The sequence below is a fragment of the Callithrix jacchus genome, chromosome 14 (genome assembly GCF_049354715.1).
Source record: "Callithrix jacchus isolate 240 chromosome 14, calJac240_pri, whole genome shotgun sequence".
Lineage (NCBI taxonomy): Eukaryota > Metazoa > Chordata > Mammalia > Primates > Cebidae > Callithrix > Callithrix jacchus.
Window position 1 is genome coordinate 10,749,526 of NC_133515.1, and position 18,498 is coordinate 10,768,023.

Sequence of the window (18,498 nt, forward strand, 5' to 3'; positions counted from 1 at the left end):
CCAGCAGTTCCACTCCTTGGTCTGTACCCAAGAGAAATGAAAACATATGTCCCTACAGAAACTTATGTTAACTTATGAACAATGTTCACAGTAGCGTTATTCATAATAGCCAAAATATGGAAGCAGCCCAAGCACCCATCAGTGGATGAACGAAGAAAATGTGGTACCATATGTATATATGTAGGAATATTATTCAGTCTTAAAGAGGAAGAGAATTCTGAAACATGCCCCAATGTGGATGGATCTCAAAAGTATTATGCTAAATGAAAGAAGCCAGGGCAAAAGGTCATATATGCCTTCTCTGTGGATATCCAGAAAAAGAAAATCCATCGAGACAGGGAATTGGGGGAGGTGTAAGTGCAAGCATGGCTCCGTGGATATGGACTGTTTCTCTGGGGAAATGAGAAGGTTTTGAACCCAGAGAAGGGAGGTTGGTTGCACAACGTTATGAATGCAGTGAACGCCACTGACTTATACATTTTTAAATGGTTAATTCTATGTTTGTTATGTGAATTTTACCTCAATTTAAAAAAATAATCTGAGGGCCGTCATTCTTTGTGGCCCCTAGACATAAGGCAAGAGGAAATGAATAGAAGTTCCAGGAGTGCAGCAGGGAGGAGGGAGAGCAGTATTTTGGCTCAACAGGAAAAACTGACTAATGAGTACAACCAACAGGAGATTGAAGAGGCCACCCAAGAAGGCAGCAAGTGCAGGAGACTGTAGAACACCTGTCGGGTGCTGCAGTCAAGCCCAAGAGCAGCAGTTTTCACCCTGGGGACATGTGGGGTTCTCTTGGTGGCACAAGGAAGCCACGCTTGGGCCCCACCCCAGGGATACTGATGCCATTGGCCTAAGGTGTGGACTGGGCATCTGGACTAAGGCCCCTGGTGGCTCAGCTTTAGGTGGAAGCAGATGATCTTTTGTGTGATTTCTGTTTTAATGACTGTGGTGCCTACGAGCTTAGGATCGTCACCATTCGGCATGAGTGGTGTACGCACAGCGTCCGCCTCACCTGGAAGCTGGCTAGGAGTGCAGCATCTCCCCCTCCTCACACCTGCCTGGTCAGAATCCACACTTTGGTAAGATCCCAGGGACCTTCTGCGCCCATCTGAGTTTCAGAAGTGCTGCTGGGCTGGGGCGTGGGAGCTCACGCCTGTAATCCCAACACTTTGGGAGTCCAAGGCCAGCAGATTATTTGAGGCCAGGAGTTTGAGACCAACCAGGCCAACATGGCAAAACCCCATCTCTACTAAAAATATAAAAATCAGGCATGGTGGCGGGTGCCTGTAATCCCAGCTACTCAAAAGGCTAAGGCAGGAGAATTGCATGAACCCAGGAGGCAGAGGTTGCAGTGAGCCGAGATCATACCACTGCACTCCAGCCTGGGCCACAGAGTGAGACTTCATCTCAAAAAAAGAAATAAGTGCTGCTGTAGATCTTTATTCGCAAGACACTTCGAGCTGCATTTCTTCATTTTATCTTCTGAACCATCACCGGTTTGTTCAGCTGTTGGACAAGGGAGGAAGTGCAGGCGCAGAGGGCTTCACTTGCTCCACACGCCACGGACAGTGCTGGTCTCCCATGTGTCCTGTTCAGGGCCTTCTCCCTCAGGCCCAGGGCCTGCTTCAGCTCTCTCTGACATCCGTCACCACCCTCATGCCACTGCAATGCACTGCCCGGAGTCCAGGCAGAGTAAATATTGAATGTGCTGAACGTGCTGGGGCTGGGAAGACCCCATACCTCAGCTTGGAGCCTGATGCCATAGGAATCCTCACTGCATAGCTCAGCTTGTTATTAGCTGCTCCCTTTCTTTTTTCATTTTTTGTTTTTAAATAATTACAGATTCAAAAGAAGTCACCAAGAGGTTCAATTTTGGTGTACCCACCACCTGGTTTCCCCCAGCAGCAACCTCTCACATCCCTATAGCACAATATCAACCCCAGGAGGGTGGCACTGCCACAGGGGCATGTAGAATTCTGTGTCATTTGCCACGTGTGGATTTGTGTAACCACCACCATCTTTCTTTGACTTAAAAAAAAAATGATGGGGTCCCCGCAAACACTTTGTAAAGACTGATTTCCTGTTGGCAGGAGAGAGCCGCTGTACATCACAAAGCGAGGTAGCCCAGGTGGCCTTGTGCTCCAGAGTGGTGTGGTCAGTGACCTCTGATTTGCCTGGGTGAAGTCAGCTCTCTCTCTCTCTCATACACACACACACACACACACACACCCCTTGCACTTTCTCTGTGGAAGTCTGCAAAGTGTTTGATGACTTTTCTGAGACCTGTTCCTCCTTGACTGGGCTAGGGGAGGGGCCCACTCCTTTTACCTGTATTTCTTTTTAGAGGAGAAACTGGCACAAAGTCAGATAGTCTTAGGTAGGGCAAATTGCTTTCATCTGTAAGAAGAGGACTCTGACCTAACCAGCGGGCAACCACTTGAAATCACTTGTGTCCCATGCTTCACACCAGTGTCTACAGTGGATTGGAATCTACACAGCTAGAGGAAGAATTTGCATCTAGAGACCACAGGAGCAGATGACCCACAAGTGTAGCTGTTTTATTTCCTTCATGTTAAATTCCAAATAAAAGGATGATTATCTTTGAACTGACCCCAGTCCAAACTACAAATGCCTGGCTCAGATCCACCAAGGCCAGATGTTGTCATCAGTGGCTGGGTTTATGCCAGGCTATTGGTAAACTGGGTCGGAGATGGTGCAAGCAAGGTCTCTGGGTCAGGGCTAGTCCATAGCCCCGTCATTCATAACATCAGCACCTGACCGGAGGGTGGGAATGAGGTTTCCAACCTGCTGACTCATTTGCAGGGCGGTGTGTTGGAGCCACACACGGTAGCAGCATAAACCTGAGCCGCAGGTAGCCACATGCTGTGGGATAGTGCGGATTTATGTACCCGCTGCTCGCAGCCAAGATGACCAGCATGAATGGCTCTGATTTGTCACCATGGCACAGTCACAGATGGAGAATGCTCTATCATAACCAGCACTCTGAGTCTCCATGGGTTCTTAGCACCCTTCCCTATCCATGCTTACCTGTACAGCCACCTGCGCAGGTCATTCTTGCCCAGAATAGCACATGAGCTAAACAGCCATCTTCAAGAGGTTATAAAACCTCATATTTACATGAGGTTTCGTAGTTTACAAAAGTTACTTCTTAGTCCACCTAATGAAGAAACCACAGTCCAAAAAAGTTTGGTGTCTCTCCCAAGGCCACCTACCTGGTTAGTGATGGATCCAGCACTGCAGTTCCCATCTTCTCATTACCCCTTCCTGTTGGCTAGGCCCCAGCTCACACAGAGAAGTGTTTCTGTTTCACCCCCGGAGAAGGCCTTGAAGCGTCCTGTGAGTTTGTGGAAAGAAAGGAGAGGAGCAGCTCTTGCTTCAGTGGGAAGCACAGCCAGACTCCTCTCTTCATGTCCTGTCCCTTAAATGTCCTCCAAAAGTGGGGGCAGGTGCTCGAGAGAACTTGACCCCGATTCTGGATTGTGGGGTCTTCCAGACTCAGAACTGTAGCTGCAGTCTGTGGGGCATTTTGCAACCTGCTTGCTTTTGTGTAAAACCCCTATCTTTGTCAGTATTTTAAGTTTGTGTGAGGCCGTTCTTGAATTCAACTCCTCTCTTTGCCTAAGTGCAAGCCACACCCTCATCTCCTCCCTTTGGCCATACAAGAGATCTCAAGGGCACTGAGGAGCTTAGCAGAAAGCAAACAGTACCTTCAGAAGATTTAAAAAAAATTATTGCACTTGTTTTTCTATAGCCAAGATAAGACACAGTAGATAGAGGACTGCGTATGCCTTGTACAGCTCACTAGCCAACATCTCTGATATGGACCAATTCTTCCTGTCCCTTGGAGACTTGGTCTTACCATAGTGTACATCCTGCTGTGATGCCATGTGACACACACATGCTTGCACACACATTAAGACCTCACTCCTTGCAATCAAGGCTGAGAAAGATAGTGGTGGTATTATTGTCAAAATGAGTTTTCATGACCTCAGAATGTTCCCAAGCTTGGGGCCAGAGGTAGAGCATTCTTCAGAGGGAGTCAGCCTGGGGTCCTTCTTACACAGACATGAACATAGTTTCTCCAGAGCAAGGCAGAACACACAGTTTAAACCGTGTGAAGGACTAGGCAAGAGTATAAGTTAAGAAAGAGAAAATATTAATATTTCTAGGAGAGTTAGGGGGCCTTAGTATATCTGCCATTTTGTTTAAAAAAATTTTTTTTTAATATTTAAAGAGACAACTTGGCTCTCCCTAATGATAATGGCCTAAGATCCTTTATATTTTTAATGAAAGAGGGAATTAATTATAATAAATATGTATTGCTTCTCCAGAAAACAAAAAATTTGTTAACGTTTTTATTTAAACCAGATGTATACTTTTGTTTTATTTATTTCTTTGTTGGTTTTTCTTCCAAAGAGGTTGCAAAAATGAAATTCCTGTTTAAGTTTATAACATGCAAGAGTATTATGTATATGTGGCCTTGGAATGATTGTTTAGTTCTGTTCTAAAGAATCCAATAGCTTTTAAATGGACTTCATAATTTAGCATACTCTGGGAATTGAAAACCTCATGCTTTAGGTAAAGATAGGAATATAACACTATTAAATATACTGAATATCTTAAGTAAATTATGTAAATGGAATGTTCTTTGAGATAATCCTGTTGCATTATAAGAAATGCTTTTTTTAAAAAAAGAAATGCTTTGAATAGTAGGTAGGACTAATGTATAGCTTGCTTGCTTATTGATTGATTGATTTTTGAGATGGAGTCTTGCTCTGTTGCCTGGGCTGCCATGCAACGGCATGATCTCAGCTCACCGCAAACTCCGCCTCCCAGGTTCAAGTGATTCTCCTGCCTCAGTTTCCTGAGTAGCTGGGATTATAGGCACCACACCTGGCTAATTTTTTTTATTTTTGGTAGAGACAGAGTTTCACCATGTTGGGCAGGCTAGTCTCAAACTCCCAACCTCAGGTGATCTGCTTGCCTTGCCCTCCCAAAGTGCTGGGATTATAGGTGTGAGCCATCATGCCTGGCTAGCCAATTTATTTTAACAGCCTTTCATTTCCAACTTTGTTAAAGTTGGCTAGACGTGTAAAATCATTTATTTCAAATTTAAAAATCCAACTTCTCCCTATTTTGTTCAGAATTTCAAAATTGCAGTGAGTTGTGGTCGCCTGGAAACCAGGTGTATGATACTTTGTTAAGCACACTAATTGGCAGTGTGGAGTTTTGCATTGCAGAAGGCTCGTTAGTGAGGGTGGGTGGGATTCCACACTCCTCCAATTAGTGGGCCCTGAGCCACTCGCACATTTAAAGTATGATTCAGTTTACCCAAGTTAGTTTGTCGCCAGCTCTTCAGGAAAATACTATTATACAAGCCAAGGTCTCCTATTCAGCAACCTTTTGGATCACGAGGCCCACACATAAAAGGACTCACTGCAGGCTCCCTGGTAGCTGGTTAATATCTTGGGAATTTAAATATGAAGATAGTTGATGTCCATGGTTAAGATCTGTTATTTAAATGTAGAAGCATTTAAATATGCCTTTGGAGTTGTTTTTGGATTGCGATAATAACAGGCACCACCTGAGCTAACAATTCATTGAGCTTTTATGCTGTCCCACATTTTAGTTGCCTTAAGGCATTGTGTTCTTAGGTCACGCAGATGGCCTGTGAAGGGGAGAAACTGAGGCAGAGAGAGGGATAGGAACTTGCCTAAGCTAGTTAAGCAACAGTCACAATTAGAAGCCCAGATCTCCCAGGACTGTTCCCACTGTGAGAGAGTCCTCACCTTTCTTCATGAATGGTAGATTTTCCCATCTCCTTTAATATTCACTAAATGAATTCATGAACAAAGGCCAAAGGACAGAAGGAAGAAGGAAGGAAGGAAGGAATGATTGTTGGTTCTGTCCTTCAGTTCTTAAAATTTCCAGAGAAAACTTTGAGACAAGGTCATTTCCTAACAGAACTGGAGTAAACATTCCCAGTCATGAGTTTTTAGATTTGAATATTTCTAAAATGTTGATTGACAAAACCTTCTAATACATTCGTTATAAAAATGACATAAAGAGAAAACACATCCAGCATTTTGGAAGAAGGGGCTCTAAAAATTAGGCATAACTGCATTTGAACAGATTCCTTCGCTTCCTCCTGGGCCTGAGCTGCAAGGCTACTGCTCCATTGGGAAACTTCTCTGGGACCCCTAGACTAACTCCCAGTTGCTCCCGAGCCATCTGGGGGGTGAGCAAAGGGTCCTATCCTCTTATGAGCCCAGGAAGCAGGACCTGGCCCCTGAGGACCCCAGCATTTGCCTCCAGGTTTGTGCTGGGCCCTCCTGAGACAAGCCAATCCAGACACTGGCTCCTCTAAGTAGCTCACCGGGGACTCAAGGGAATTCCTTCATAGTGTTCCGTATTTTGTCCAACTTCTGAGCCAGAGAAGCCAGAAAGGGAAACCTTTCTGTCTGGACAGGTGCAGCCCAGACTGGACATGGGAACAGAGCAGTGGCCTCCTCCATAGCATGAGGCTTGTCCCAACTGGTCCTGGCAGCACTGAACCACTGACTCAAGCCTGTCCTCGGCCCCAGTGAGCCACTAGTTATTGCCAGTGGCTGAGGGAGGGTGAGGGGAGAGGACGTCATGCAGGGGAGCTGGGAGGTAGCACCACAGTTTCTCAGCTGTGTTCCTGCAAATTATCACCATAATGCACCTGTGCAGGCCCACCAGCCTGTGCAAGTATCACAGCACCATACGGACATGAATTGATATGTCTTTAATAACATGGAAATGGCAGGGTGTCAATTTATACTGTTGTTTTTCTGCAGGTTTTTTTTTTTAAGCCATCTTCCCAAGTGTTCTCTGGGTTTTGCTCTTACCCAGGTCCCCTGTCTGCCATCCAGAGGCTGGCATGAGCCACCCAGGCTGGGTCTGGGATCAGCTAAGGCCCTGGGCTGGTGCCATCCTGCCCCTCTCTGAGGACGGGCCCTGCGTTGGCATCATTAGTTCATCACCATGGAAGAACTGCGCTGTCGAGCTGACCTACTTTTCTTGTTTGCCCACAGCAAGCTAAGCCTGTTTAGCCTTGTCCAGAGGGGCTGGGCAGAGCAAGTTGCTTTCCGAATCATACAGATGGCAGTCTTCTGAGTGTGTAGTTAAATCTCTTTGCCCTTTTTGCTATTAGTCTTCAGAGTTAGGGCCCAGCACCGGGATGGCTTGAGCCCAGGTCCAAGCACAGGAACGTCCTGCAACCCATATTCAGCCTCTCTCCTTAGGATGAATTATTGCGGGAACCAATGCCAGGCTTCTTTCCAGATGTTAAACACTGATTCCTAAATGGAAGCTCTTCATACTCTATACTAAGGCCTAAGAACATTAGCCACTTGCACAGGTGCCAGGAGGGTGGGAACCATACCTGGGCTTGAAGGATTTACCATCTAGTGGAAGAGGGTTGTGAACAGCTAAAGCCAAGGTGAAGCTGAAACAAGAGGATGGGGATGGGCCATGGGGGTGGGGGAAGATGCGCTGTAAGAGTAGAAGGTGTTGGAGAGGAGGACGATGTGATTGAGGAGGGGGCTAAAGTCACAGACTGGCAGCTCGTCGTCTGAGGGTTTGAATACTAAGATTTGGAACCCTGGGAAGTGCTAGTAGATACACGTGTTACCCCCCCATATTTAACGGTTTTTATTCTTTGCTGAAATATTGTTATATTGCTGCTTGTGGGCATAGGCTAGTATCTGTTAGAGTTGTTCAGGGGGAAATCGTTAAGATCAGACCCAGGCTGTCATGATTAAATAAACTAATGTGCAAGAAAACCACCAGCCAGAGCTTCATGTGTAGCTTATTTCTCCAGCTTATGAATTTTGCGTGTAGCAACATGCCTTGTGTCCTGGGTCTGTGCCTCCTAATTCTTATGCCATGACTTCTGACTCAGGAGGACGTGTCTTGGACTCTCCTTAACACCCTGAAGCCACCACCCAGAGCTTTGGAGGAGGAGTTGGGCCAGTGAGTGAACTGTGCCTTTACTGGGGCCACTTAATTAGACATTTGCAAAAAAAGAGAACTCAGTTTGTTTTTAAAAAGAAAAATATGTACATCTCATTTCTCTTGCAGTTTCGTCAGCATTATTCAGAGGCAGAATGACAGGTGTAAGGAGAGAGAGCTAAGATATCTTTAATTTACAACATGAATATCTGAACAAACATTGAGAAACTGGAGGTTTCTAGTTTAGTCCTGCTGAGGCAAAACCCAGATGACCTTTAGATGGCATTTAAAGTCAGTCATTTCTGCAGGTCCCATTAACCAGTGATGGGAACTTTGATCACTCAATGAAAGCAATGGCTCCTCTTTAGACATCCAGCAAACATCTATTGAATACCTGTATGGGCCTGAGTCTTGTTGTTTGAAGAGGGGAAATGGAAATATTCAGCCCTACATTGCCTAAGCCCCTCACTAGGGAGAGCTATAAGCTCTTGGTGAAGGGCTTGCCACAGGGCTTTCTGTTCGCCGAGGTTCACTCTGTATCTAGTGGCTCTTCTAGCACAGGCAGAGACATGCCCATCGCTGTGTGACATTCGAGGAGACCAGTTGTCTCAACCAGTTGTTTTCCCTGCTGACCTCTGACCCCCACATCCCGGCTTCTCTGTCTACTGGTTGGTCTTCCTGACTTTAGTTTTGTTCCTGTATATTTGATCCATGCACGCATTTTTACCAGACTAGATATCCTGGAGTTGGGCTGGTTGGGGTTTTGGAGGCATGTCCAGGATTGGTTCACTATCTGGATTAGGGTCTAGTTGTATCAGGGTGGTGAGAGAAAGGCCTCACCAGGCAGCAGTCACCAATGGATCCCAAATTCCCAGCTGGGCCTGCATCAAACTCAACCAACCAGAGTTTTCAGACAACTCAGATTTTAAAAAGAGAAGCAGCAGCCTATCGGTTTGGTGACCTAGCAGATACATCTCAATGCCTTTTCCTTTTTAATTGATTTTTTTAAAATGATGAATTAGTGTCATTTTCCATATTAATGCAATGGTGTAGATTGGTGTAGATGCTGTGGAGATGTCCCCTGAGGTTGAGAGCCTGGAGTGGGCATGTTCAGGGGTAGAAGGCTATGTAGAGTAACTAGAAGGATCAAGGTTTTCCTCACCTGCACACCCTCCTCCAGGCAGCATGCAGTGGTGAGTTCCTGGTTCGTTGGGAGTGAGATGGGGACCCTCCTTCTCTGTGTACATACTGTATGAAGTGTGTAGCTTTGCCAGGTCTTAGCATGACACCCTGGGATGACAGCTAACAAACTCATGTCTCTGAGGGTTGTTAGAGAGGCCCCAGCCCTGGTATAATGCCTCTGTAAGGCATGTTGCACCCCCACAATGGGCCAGCTACATCCAGGGAGCAGGCCAGGCTCAGAGGTAGGGCAAGTTCTCGGCTGTCCTCAGGGCCCAGCCAAGGCCCTTCATCATCTCTGACTACAGGGACAGTTAGATGCAGGGAAGGGGTGGCAAAGTTGATCTTTTTGATAGTTTCTACCCCTGAGTGCACCTCCACACAAAATTGTGCAGACCTTCCCAGGGACCCTAGCCTACAGGGAATCTCAGGGCAGGGAGAGTTGTCGGTGCTCTGGGCAGTACCGCAGGTGTCCCTGTACCCTCAGGACATTAGGCCCAAATGCAGTGAGAAGCTAGGCACTTGGAGGAGGAGTCGGGCCAGTGGGTGAATTGAGCCTGCTGGGCCACTTCATTAGACATTTGCAAAAGGAGAGAACTCAGTCTCTTTTAAAAAAGAAAAATATGTACTTCTCATTTCTCTTGCAGTTTCTTGAGCATTATTCATAGGTAGAGTAACAGGTGTAAGCCCACTTGAGGGCCTCCAAATGCCCCATTTTCTTATGCCCCAGGACCTTTGAACAAACCTTTCCTTCTGCCCACATGCCTCTTCCAGGCTCAGCTGATTTGCATGATACAGAGACAGTGGAAGGAATGGAGGAGGATACCTTCACAGATACCTTTAGCAGTGACTGTGTGAAATCTAATAAATCGTGGCAGAGTCCCAGGTGTGAAGGAAGAGAGCTCCCCGCAGCTGGTGCTGTCCATGCTGCTCCCTGCAGGGCTCCCTGCAGCCCATGAGCTTGGCTTGGCCCCAGCTGTGTCAGCAGGGGTGGTAGGCAGGTCCCTGGCTGCACAGGGAGGGCCGGCAGTGCACTGTCTGCTTAAACTATAAGTAAAAGTGAGGGTGACAGGAGAAGGAAGAGGGTACAGCGTGAGGGTGCTTCCTACCTGTAAGGTGCGTGGCATTGAACACGCGTGACCACATGATCTGTGGCTCTAAAGATCCCACCTGTTCTCGTTGTAAAGTCACTGTTTCTGACTGCTGTGCTGTGGAAGGGGAGGCAGTTAACCAGATGAGGTGTCCTAATAGATTCTCCTATTGACTGTGAAAAGTGGGTCTATCCACTTCAGCTTACAGATGAGGTCATTATGCCCAGGCTCCAAGGCCACCACACAAGTGAAGACAAGAGCACTGAGGACATTCCAACCTAGATCTGGCTAGTCCCCAAAGCAATTCTGCTGCCTCCTATGGTTAGCAATTCACATGAAACCTCCTATGTTTTGATTAATTGTTATTTAAAACTCTGATATTAAACCCAAGACTGCAGAGTCTAGGTGTCCAAATTTGATTTCTTGTTTCAAGGGCATCTACTTTTCCTCTCTTTGTAACCTTGAGCCCAGTGAAGATGAGCGTTTCTGGCCCTGAAGGAGCACTTGGGGAGTAGCACATGGAGGGAGATGCCGGCTGGAGGATTATTTTGTGGATTCATTTTGGTTTGTCTGTGGCAGCTGAACAGCGGTTTCCAACAAAGGCTTTCACTGACTCAGCCCCAAGCATGACTCATAAATCTCCTTTTCCCCTCTTGCTGATTTTCCTAGGCATCTATTGTCCACACCCTGACCACACACTGTCACACATCAGAGCCTCCAGTTGACTCAGGTTTACACTGTGCAATCCGAACTCTTAATAAAGAGGCCCTCTAAAAGGAGCCTTAAGTGGTGGCAACATAAATGTCAGAGGTTGCAACAATAATATGTCAGGTTAGGATGGCCCTTCTATCCAGATGTCATGGCCATTTCTATCTTGGAAATTCTTTGCTGACCAAACAGTGTTACTATAAATTTACTGAATAACAAATTTTCTAACTTTCTTCATCCATTCCTTCATTGCATATGTCACCATTTCTCTGAATAATGAATCATCAGATTCTTGGGGAAAAAAAGCATGAAGGAGGAATCACAGTTGTAACAGGCAGATCAAGCTTCAGCTTGGCTTTTTAGACACTCGTGGTAGTGTTTGCTTATGATCACGATGCTCATGAGGGTCTTTTCTTGGTTTCTTCAAGCAATCTGGCTCTATGAGGCTCCAGCAAGGACCATGAGACCTGGCTCCCTGGGACAAGGATGGAGAGGTCTGGTGTTAGGATTGGATCTGTCTGCCTTGCCTTTTCCAGGTCAGAGAATGTGCCAGAATACGATGAGAACTCCTTAGTTGGAGGGGAATTGGGATTGCAGGAGCCACTGGCTGTCAGGCTTTCACTGTCCCATCTCCTGTAGAAATTTATTTATTTATTTATTTTTATTTTATTTGAGACAGAGTCTCGCTCTGTCTTCAAGGCTGGAGTGCAGTAGCACAATCTCAGCCTCTACCTCCCAGGTTCAAGTGATTCTCCTGCCTTAGCCTCCTGAGTAGCTGGAATTAGAGGTATGCACTACCACACCTGGCTAATTTTTTGTATTTTCAGTAAAGACAGGGTTTTGTCATGTTGACCAGGCTGGTCTTGAACTCCTGACCTCAAGTGATCCACCTCCCTCGGCCTCCCAAAGTGCTGGGATTACAGGCATGAGCCACTGTGCCCAGCCTTAGAAATTTATTTTTTCTACTGAATGAATCATTGCAACACCAAAAGCCATTCCCTGGAGAAGAAGAATCAAAATATGGAAGTTATTTCCTAGCTTTTTCATATGACAAAGGAAGATAAGTGAGTCGCAGTTCATCAGCAACTGTTTCTCAAAGCCTTTTTATTCCTTAATATAATGAGGAAAAATCATTACCAAGCTCCCATGTGTGAGATGCAGACGTTAATCCAAAATGACATGAGGTCCCCTCACCAGGGACTGACTGGAAGGACAGAAGGCACACACTCTGTAGGCAATAAATAAACCCCTGTCAATTGAGGAGATGTGTGTGCTCGGTTTTGCCTCTTTTGGTTTCAACTTGTTCTTGTTTTCAGTATTTTTTTCTTTTGATTAACTAAATTCCACCAGGCTTGGTTGGTATGGTGGGGAGGAGTGTTAGGATTTTCCAGTTAACTTGGGACCTGTAATTCAAACCACTTCTCAGCCAACTTCAAAACATCATGATTTTATGTTTGTAAAAACATAGGTCTTGCAACACAACAGGCTCGTGGTAGTCATTTCAGGGAAAATTCATGATGATACAGAGTGACCCACTGGGCCTATAAAGACTTTACCAAAAAATTCTAAATTAAAAGACACTGAAGAGGAAAGTTCAGTAGTGATTCCAGTGATTCTTTAACATGAATTGGCAAACTACTCTCTGGGGGCCAAATCTGGCCCACAACCTGTTTTTGTAAATAAAGTTTTATTGAAACACAGCCATGCCCATTCATTTACATACTGTCTGTGGCTGCATTGCACTATAATGGCAGAGTTGAGTGGTTGCAACAAAGACTGGATGCTCTGCATCTAAAATAGTTACCAGGCAGCCCTTTAGAGAAAAGGGTTGGCCAGGCACCGTGGCTCACGCCTATAATCCCAGCACTTTAGGAGGCTGAGGTTGGTGGATCATGAGATCAGGAGATCGAGACTATCCTGCCCAATGTGGTGAAACCCTATCTCTGAAAAAAGAAAAGAAAAGGGTTGCCAACTCCTGCTTGAGTTCCATGCATGCCACATGAGGCACTCTGGAGACCTGGGTGACCTGCTAGACCCTGGGGGGGGGGCCTGTCACTTGTATGACTCATCAGTCTTCTGTCTCACTGCTGACAGACTTGGGACCCAGAGCAGATATGGTGTGACAAGATAATCCTGCTGCCATTTCCAGATCCTCATTCGCCAAGGGCCAGAATTCTAATCGGTTGTGTAGTAGGTGGCTGTGAGAAAGAATGTTTTAATGCCTTTGGGGCAGAAATTTCAGCTGGGTGTGTAGATGTCATTTGCAGGCCTCACTTTTGTCCTTTGCCTCAATTAGAGTCAGTAGATTTCTTTGAGGGTCTGCTGTGTGAAGGAAAACCCCAGTCATTTCACCCGATAGTCATTACGTTCCCTTCTCTACTCCCTCACAACCTCACAATGGTTGGTTACCTTCCTGTTTAGTTATCATGAGCGGTGCAGGGTCAGTGATAACCAGATCCATGCACATTTGTGTCCTTCCACAAGGTCAGACCTTTATTGATGTGATTTCAATCACCAAAGCTGGAAGGTCCATTGAGTTCCCAAGGACGAAATTCCCCTTAGTACTTTGCATTCACTCAGGAGTCAGAGCCATGGGCACACAGGCTCAAGCCACTCCATAGGTCAGTCAGTATTGCAGACCATATATAATAGGATACTTGATATATAAATGTTATAGATTAAACATTTCATAGTAAATGAAGTAACATTTAACATTGAAAGAAAATGGATAGGAAAAGGTGTTAATGAGTCAGTCCAGGGAGAGCAATATGGAAAAAAAAAGCAAGTCCTGGCCTGGTCTGGGCAGTCCATTGGTCTCACAGGGAAGAGTCTTTGATGTGGGCAGAGCATTGGGCCGTGGATGCCGGGTGCTGATCATGGGCGACAGTGAGGCAGGGTCTGTGGGGACGGCCTTTTCTAGCTAGTGAAGTCCTGCTCTTGTGGCCGCAGAGTCCTCTGGTGAGGACTGAGTGGAGGAGTGTGCTTGATCATGTCCTTGTCAGGTCGGAAGCAGTTTTCATTGATTAGGCAAAACGTCTGGTCTTGCTGGCAAGGTGCCTTTTAAAATGTAGGATGGAGTTACTATGTCAAGGGTGCTGTGTACAGTTATCACTAGCTAGTCCAGTATTCTAGAAAGCATGTTGTGTCTGTCTTTTCACCATGCATAAACACACACACACACACACACACACACACACACACACACACACACACATGATTTCAACACTGGTTGGAGGGAATGATTATCCTGTTTCTCCCGAAGACACTGATGGGCTCCAGTGCCAGTTACTACTGTGAGCCCTTTAACTCATGATTATTATTGATAGTGTGATTGAAATTCTGCAGCTATAATTTTGTGATGACTTCTTTGTGCCGGGCACTGTGCTGGAGGTTTCTCTTGTATTCTGTCATGCTTTCTCACAACCACACTTGTGAGAAAGGCCCTTCTGTTCTCTCACTTTGCAGATGAGGAGCTAGGGCTGGGAGCATCACACTTCTCCAGTGTTATACAGAGATACTGAAGGGCAAAGCCTGGGTCAGTCTCAGTTTGGGTCACCTGAGTCCAGGCCACCACTGCCTTTCTCCTCTTCACAGATGTGGATGCTGGACTCAAGAACTCTGACACCCAGCGTGCCCCTCTAGCTCTGCCTGCCAGCAGCAGGGGTGGCTGTCTGCCAATTTTCTTGGGAGTTCCAGCCCTCCTCCCCACCCCTCCACACTCAGTGCTCCATAGGCTTTGCTTGGTTAGAGTCCCCAGCTGATCTGCTTCCTGGGTTTGGCAGAGCTCCTGACCCCCATTCCCCCACTCAGTGGTCCTCACAGTCCTGCTTGCAGCAGCCACAGGTAGTCCCTGGGGGTGGGGCAGGCCCAGACTTCAGCTGGAGCCCCTGCCTGTGGGTGCCTCTTGACTGTAAGGCACTCTTCCTACCAATATGGCCCTTTCTGCCTCTGTTCAGGAGCCCCTCTCTGGAACCTTAGGTCTATGCGACTCCAGAGCCCATGTCTGTTTCACCCCTGGTGACCTCTTTACTGTGCAGAGAATGTGTGTTCATTGAAATTCAAAGCAGATAAGAAAGGCTGAAGCTTACTGTCACCTGCCTTAGCAGGGGCTCAGTGGCCACAGAGTGAACATAAGGGGTTGGACAGTTAGGTGAGGCAAGTGTGCAGTGAACGGACCTCACCTAGAGCTTCCTGTGCCCCAGGCATCATACTGGGCCCTTTGCTGCACACATACGTGTGAACTGCCTCCCGTTTGCACTTTGTACAATCCATGCCTGGTGGGTTTTAGCTGTATTGTGTTAGGAATGAGGGGAACAGGGGCTCATGAGGTTTAAGGGGCCTGCTCAAGGTCATAGAGCAAGTAGGTTGGAATGGAGATTTAACTTGGGCTGCCTCTGAAGTTGGAAACCCCCCTTCTAAGCAGCAGTGGGTGGAGAAAGGCCTCCTGAGTCAGTGCCAGGAGGTCGAGCCCAGGGTCTGCTCTGTCCCCAAGCCTGTGTCTGTGGGAAGGCCACTTAGCCTTGCTGGGGGTTGGTGCTGCCTGATTTTTGAGTGGAGGATAACTATAGCCACCCCATTCCACCCAGAAGTGTTGGAGGCAAAATGAGATTATGCTTTTTCAGAACTTGGCAGCAGCCAAGGTTTGGTGAGGGAGCCATTGGGCCTTCCTGAAGAGCCCCAAGTGTCAGTCCTGTCTGAGTGGACTTTCCCTTTAGTCAGTAACTCCTGCACACACACAAGTTTTTGTTTTAATTTTGGTCACCAGGGATATAATTGTACCTTCAAATGTACTTTGTAAGCACTATTACCTTGGAGCCACCACGATCATGGGGAGGTTTGTAGGAGTGAATGGCAGGCAGTGGCACAGGAATTCAGATAGGGGTTTGGCCCTGGCTGTGTCCTTCCTTTCCTCCCTCCCTCCCTTCCTCCCTTCCTTTTCCAATTCATTCCTCATGCATTTATTGAGCACCTAATATGGATAAGGAGCTTGTATTTGTCTGTTCTCATGCTGCTAGAAAGAACTGCCTGAGACTGGGTACCTTATAAAGGAAAGAGGTTTAATTGACCCACACTTCTACATGGCTGGGGAGGCCACAGGAAACTTACAATCATGGTAGAAGGAGAAGCAAACATGTCCTTCTTCACATAATGGCAGGAAGGAGAACTGCTAAGCAAAAATGGGGAAAGCCCTTTTATAAAACCATCAGATCCCATGAGCACTCTCTCCTCTCATGAGAATAGCTGATGGTAACTCTCTCATGAGAATTGCCCCCATGGCAATTACCTCCCACCAGGTCCCTCCCAGGACACATGGGGATTATGGTAACCACAATTCAATATGATATTTGGGTAGGGACACAGCCAAACCATATCATAGCTGGGTAAGCCATCATGAAATGGGGGAAGATGCATTTTGCCTAATCCTTGCCATCAAAGTAGAGAACCTGTTTTTGAGTGTCTGCTGCAGGCCAGGCTTTGCAAACTTAAGTTCATTTAAGCTTCACAGCTGTTCTCTGAGATAGGTGTCTGTCACTTCTTATTCAAAACCTCCATTGCCTTCCCCTCTCATATAAAGCAAAAGCCACAATGTCCCTTTGCCCCTGGTTCCACCTTCTCCTCACCAACACCATTGCCCATCACGGGCTGGCCTCTGGGCTGTTCCTCGCTTTCCTTGCTGTCTGGGGGAAGCACCTTCACTGCTCTCTCTCGCACTTCCTTCATGTCAGGTCACAGAGGATCTCATCAAGGTGGTCTTCCACAACTCCCTAAAACACCAGAGCAAGACTCCCTGAACCCCGTCCCACCCTGGATTCACCTTTTCCTGTACTGTAGTGATAACCAGGGAACAGGCTCTGTGTTTGCTTATGTGCTTGCCTGTGGTTTCTCCCTACTCCCCTGACACATGTATCCCCCACCTCACATAAGCACCGTGAGAGTAGGGGCTTTGCTCACAGTGGAATCCCTCTTGCCTGGGAACTCTGGAAGTATCTGTTGAATCACTGTATATCACATGCAGATGACATATTTAGTCCTTTGGCAAATTACATTCTCCTGCCTCATCACAGAGCCCAAGAGGAGAGGCAAATAGAAGGAGTTAGTACACACAGTGCAGGGATCAGAGCCCTGCATGTTGTTGTCAGTTTTCCCAAAATTGATCCCCAAACTCAGTTCTCAATCAAAATTTTTGTGGTGGGAGACAGGGTTTCACACTGTTGTTTAGATGGAGGATCGTGTTGCTCACTGTAACCTTGAACTCCAGGCTTAAGCAATGCTCTTGCCTCATCTGCCCAAGTAGCCAGGACCACAGGTGCACACCACCATGCCCAGCTAATTTTTAATTTGTTGTAGAGGCAGGATCCCACTCTGTTGCCCAAGCAACTCCTGGCCTCAAGCAATACTCCTGCCCCAATCTTCCAAAGCAATGATATTACAGGCGTGAGCCACTACACCCAGCTGCATCAGGCATTTCTATAGAAATTGATAAGCTGATTCTAAAATTTATGTGGCTTTGCAAAGACCTAGAATGACCAAGGCAAACTTGAGTAAGAACGAAGTTGGAAGGCCGTATTGATTATAATTATTGATGTCAATAATTACTGCACAACTTTAAGAGTTAAGATAGTGTGGTACTGCAATAACAACAGACAAACAAAGGGTGTGGTAGAATTGGGAAAGGTGGAATAAGTTTGTTTAAACAGCAGAGCAGTTATATTTTCAAATGAAATGCTCCATATGTTTTCAGGTGAAGGGCCTCTAAGTGTAAAGCAATGGCTTCCACTGTTAATCTAATAAGGTTCAATCATTTTATATCTAAGTCCAAAAGTACAGGGAAAATCATGTAATTTTTTTTCAGATTAATAATTAAATCTTCCACTTTAAATTTAGACATTCTTCACCTGAAAAAAAAGATATCTGAATATTGAAGGAAAACATATTGCACATATTACATGTAACTGTAACTAACATACCTCTTATGAGTCAGTTTATTGTCACCTCAGCCTGGTAGCCAAGGCTGGCATCCACAGTGATAAGCCATGTTGACAGCATGATGTGATAAGGACACTACTTCCTGGGCCTTCCTCTCAAAAATCCATATTCTGAGTCTGACTTTGAGAAAACCATCAGACAAACCCAAACTGAAGAATGTTCTACAGATACTGCTGAAAATTGTCAAGGCTTCAAAACAGGCTTGTCAAAAAAGGCTTCCTTTTCTCAGGAAAGTCTGAGAAACTAGCAGAGCCAAGAGGAGTCTAAGGAGACATGCTGACAAAGTGTACTGTGGTGTCCTGGATAGAGTGCTAGAGTGAAAAAAGGACGTTATGTAAAAACCAAGGAAATCTGAGCAAGCTTGTCTGAAAATTATGGACTTTTTCTTTTTCTTTTTTTTTTTTTTTTTGAGATGGAGTCTGACTCTGTCGCCCAGGTTGGAGTGCAGTGGTGTGATCATGGTTCAATGCAACCTCTGCCTCTGGGACTCAGTGATTCTACTCCTCAGCCTCCCAAGTAGCTGGGGTTACAGGTG

General features: G+C 46.2%; 1 protein-coding gene across 15 annotated transcripts in view; it reads left to right on the plus strand.

The window, feature by feature from the left end:
* Positions 1-18,498, plus strand: part of NPAS2 (neuronal PAS domain protein 2) — a 173,975-nt gene that overhangs the window by 59,279 nt on the left and 96,198 nt on the right. Inside the window, exon 2 of one of the 15 annotated variants that reach the window (XM_035271766.3) lies at positions 11,405-11,512. The exons of the other annotated variants lie outside the window; for them this stretch is intronic. Within the exon in view, the coding sequence (XP_035127657.3) occupies positions 11,463-11,512 (50 nt within the window). The 5' untranslated portion in view covers positions 11,405-11,462. The remainder of the gene's footprint in view (positions 1-11,404; positions 11,513-18,498) is intronic. 15 annotated transcript variants of the gene reach the window in all.